The sequence below is a fragment of the Lipotes vexillifer genome, unplaced genomic scaffold (assembly GCF_000442215.2).
Source record: "Lipotes vexillifer unplaced genomic scaffold, Lipotes_vexillifer_v1.1 scaffold219, whole genome shotgun sequence".
In the NCBI taxonomy this organism is placed as follows: domain Eukaryota; kingdom Metazoa; phylum Chordata; class Mammalia; order Artiodactyla; family Lipotidae; genus Lipotes; species Lipotes vexillifer.
The window spans coordinates 119,737-123,750 of record NW_006769244.1 but is presented as its reverse complement, the minus strand read 5'-3'; the positions used below and the strand labels follow the sequence as shown (position 1 = coordinate 123,750).

Sequence of the window (4,014 nt, the reverse complement as noted above, 5' to 3'; positions counted from 1 at the left end):
AAAAAAAAAAAAAAAAAAAAAAAAAAAATTTAAGATTTCTGATTTATCTCTATCAGTTTGTTTTTGCCAATCATTTCCTCCTCTGATTTCTTTAAATCTTGTTTTTGTCCTCCAACACAATGGCTGTCTCTCTTCACTTGTGTAGTGGTAGCTTCTCTATCTTTATAGTTTAAATCCCTGACTGAGTCAGGTAGAGGGGCATAAGCAGTAATTGTAGTGACAACAATAACTAACACTTTTTGAGCCAGGCACTGTTGCAGGAACTTTACTTGAATTATTTCTTTTAGTCCTGACAATAACTATTTTTCAAAGGAGGGAACAATCACAGAGGTTAAATACCAAGCCCAGCATCCTAGAGAACTCTCCATTGACCGTCATGCTTTGCAAGGTGCAGGGTTCAGACAGTCATTGAATCACCAACATCCATATCCCTCCAACTTTCCATTTATAATGAGTTATCTGTCCAGTGACCAGCTGCCTCATGACATCTATGGCGTATTTAGAAATGCTGCCTTCCAGCGATAGCACTGGAAAAGGAGGTCCAGCTAATTTGTGGCTTGCGATTGTAATCCCTCATCTCTAATTCCATAGAGATGGTCTGTTCACTAATTTCTAGAGGGATCTTTCTGGAGATGAACATTGAAATTATTGATCCATCTCTTCCAGAATTCATTCTTTAGTTTCTTAAGACTTGAATAGAATTTCTCTTTTCTAAGTCTACTTGTCTGTCTCCATAGCTGTAATCAATCTGCATGACTGACTACAGCTCTTGAGACCCCGCCCAAGGGGTGGAGCTTACTTTGCGCAGAGAACTCAACTGCATTTTTAAGAGTAATCAATCTGCATGACTGACTACAGCTCTTGAGACCCCGCCCAAGGGGTGGAGCTTACTTTGCGCAGAGAACTCAACTGCATTTTTAAGAAGCCTAAGTCCTCTTCTCCAATGTTTTCACTATCTTGGACTGCAAACCTCTCTTTCCTTTTCGGAAGATTTTGAAGAGTATTTACCTTGTTGGGGTTTGACTAGGCTTAAGTAAATTAAATATTTATATTTATTCCTATCACTTTCTACACGTGTCTGGTATTTTCGTTATGAACATCTTTGCTAGAAGCAGATTCGCATTACAACTAATTGGCCGTAAGGCCATTTTGCCATAAAAGATAAAAATAACTGGTTGATGGTTACATTACACTAGAAAATAAGATATCAATTTTTGCAAATCCTTCAGCGAGCTAATCTGAGCCAGACTGTGTTAAAATTTTCACCATTTTCAAGAAACTTATACCCATCAGGAATCACATTACGATTTCCTTTTGGGGGGATAGGAGGAGCTTGATTCTTCGTTTGCCTCCAACGTCTAATACTGCAGGATAAATTTGGTAAAGACGGCCTGAGAGGACAATCTGTTGTATCCAAATTAGCTAAAGAATCAATCATTAATGTTCTCGAAGGCTGTTGTGAATTAGTAGCTGCTTCTTTTATATTTGCCATAGCTTGGTGAACTTCTGGCTTCGACGAGTGGGAGGCATGACTGTGCTCGTCGAAGGATTTATAAAAACTGATTTGTTATCCTTCTCTAGTGTCATAACTGTCAACCAATTATTTTTATCTCTTATGGCAAAATGGCCTTATGGCCAATTAGCTTTGCAGCAAAACTGGCTGCAGCAAAGATGTTTACAGCAAAAATTCCCAGAACCCTTTCTACGTGCAGAACCTGCCTTTTATTTCTCCTCCTCCTTTTTTGTCCAAAGGTAATTTTAAAAAATCTCCCTTTTGATAGACACCAAGGTGATAACAGTAGTTACTTTGGGGCAGAAAAGATTAGGAGAGGGTCAAAAGGGTCTTTAGCCTTGTCTGGATTGTTTTACTTTATTTACTTTATTTTAGTTTGTTCACTGTTTTTGAAAAGCAGAATGTATTTATGTTACTTTTGTAATTAAAAATTAATGCCTCCAGGGCTTCCCTGGTGGCGCAGTGGCCAATGCAGAGGACAGGGGTTCGTGCCCCAGTCCGGGAAGATCCCACATGCCGCGGAGCGGCTGGGCCCGTGAGCCGTGGCCGCCGAGCCCGCGCGTCCGGAGCCTGTGCTCCGCAACGGGAGAGGCCACAACAGTGAGAGGCCCGCGTACAGCAAAAAAAACCCCAAAACAAACAAAAAAAAACCCACCTAGGTGGGGCAGGGGAAGAATCAGGACATTCCAGATACTTAACCATCCCCACTCTCAAACAAATATTACTAAACACATGTCCAAAATGAAGAAAAAGCCATTTTAATAACAGACACATACATTCATAGGACTTAAAACAAGATGTAAATAGTATAAAATTAAAAAAAAAAAAAGAGGAAAGAAAAAGGAAGTCTGCATTTACTTGTAAACTTCATAAAAAAAAAAAAAAAAAAAAAAAAAAAAATTAATGCCTCCTTCTTCCATAAAAAAAAAAATCCTATCTGCTGTCCTTAGCACAGAGTAATGAGAACAGCCCTCATCTGAATCCTGGACCCAGTACGTACTAACTGTGCTTTTCAGTTCAATAACAGACATATATTGACTTGCTAAAAATGAATGTTCCAGCAAGTTGCTTAACTTTTCTAAGCCTCCATCTCTTTAACTGACAATGGGGGTATTAATAGTAAGCAGACAGGTAATAAAACATAATATTGATAGTAACTGCACAAACGCTGCTTCCAGGGTGCCTGAGTTCAAACTCCAACTTTGTAGTTGTGTGCTTTAGGTAAATTAAATGCACATAAAGCATGAGGGCAGTGCCTGGCTGAGCAAATGCTATATACTTGTTAGTTATCAATACTATTATTACCCTTAAAGGTCTGTTGTTTGGATTAAGTGATAAAGTACAAGTTCTAAAGCATCAAAACAGAGCCTGCACTTAAAAAGGCTAGTTTCCTCCATGTACCCCCTTTGAACGATACATCTGAATGCTTTATACAAATAGTTTTTACTTATCTAAGAGGACCTTATCTACACCTCTTTGCTTTTTTAACAACCATCAGCTTTCTCTGGCCTTTAAGCGTTTCAGTGATTATTCCTAATGATTTAGGGTACTTTTTGGAATCATCGTTGGCTCTATGTCTGACACCTTCATCTTTCGTGGGCACAGGGCATTTTCAAGTGCATGGACCAAGGTCTCAGAGTGGCACAATTAGAATTTTAAAAAGTCTTCCTTCTTATCTCATTCAGGCAGCCTGACACAATGCCTGCTATATCCACAATCTTGTATTGGGCGGGCCAAGCTTGACCACCACGTAGCTTTTCTGCTCAAATATTAATGGGACAAGAGTCCAGTGGAATATAGGACAGGAAACAGGTCAGACAGTGAGGCTGACAGGCAGAAACTCGTGCTGCTTGTGAGGTGAGGGTGTGCATTCTCAGGATGGACACCCTTCCTCCCCACAAAATGGGGAGAAAAGACTTCCATTTAGACTGCAGGGCTGTTGCATTTTTTTTTCAGCTCTTTATTAAAAACATTATGAAATGTTTTATAAAATTTTATGAAACATATGTACTGTAAATATATTTTTTGACAAAGAAAAGCAATCCATCCAAACATTTCTTCCCTTGTAAAGTTATCGTGATTTGTGGTTTCAGTGTTTAAGTTGGCATTCTTGCAAACTCTCTGATAATGTATTTTAACTAGTGCTGAGGACTATCGAATGTAGAAGGTAACGATTTAATCATATAATATATCCATTAACTAAAAACGAATTTTACAGTCAGCTTGCAAACCTTAAAATGTGCTTCTCTGTCCCGTAAACCTTGTCTCCTGAAGCGAGCGGGGCTGTGGTCCTGAGGGCGGCACAGAGAACCACGAGGACCACGGTGCTCACTGACCTATTCCCCCCTCCCCCTGCCCCAACTCACACAATAACATCACATCCTTACTCAGTCCAGAGACAAACTCTCGGAAATTGATCAGAGAATCTCCATTTTCATCTAATAACTGGAATAAGCGCGAGGCAAGCACGTCAGAGTGAGTTCCACAGGCCCAGGGAAAGA

The 4,014-nt window shown here is 39.7% G+C and overlaps 1 protein-coding gene across 1 annotated transcript in view; it reads right to left on the bottom strand.

Moving 5' to 3' along the window:
* Window positions 1–4,014, bottom strand: part of TBC1D9 (TBC1 domain family member 9) — a 113,943-nt gene that overhangs the window by 10,089 nt on the left and 99,840 nt on the right. The window contains 1 exon segment of the mRNA XM_007445522.1: window positions 3,901–4,014. This exon segment is cut by the window's right edge and continues 19 nt beyond it. Within this exon segment, the coding sequence (XP_007445584.1) occupies window positions 3,901–4,014 (114 nt within the window).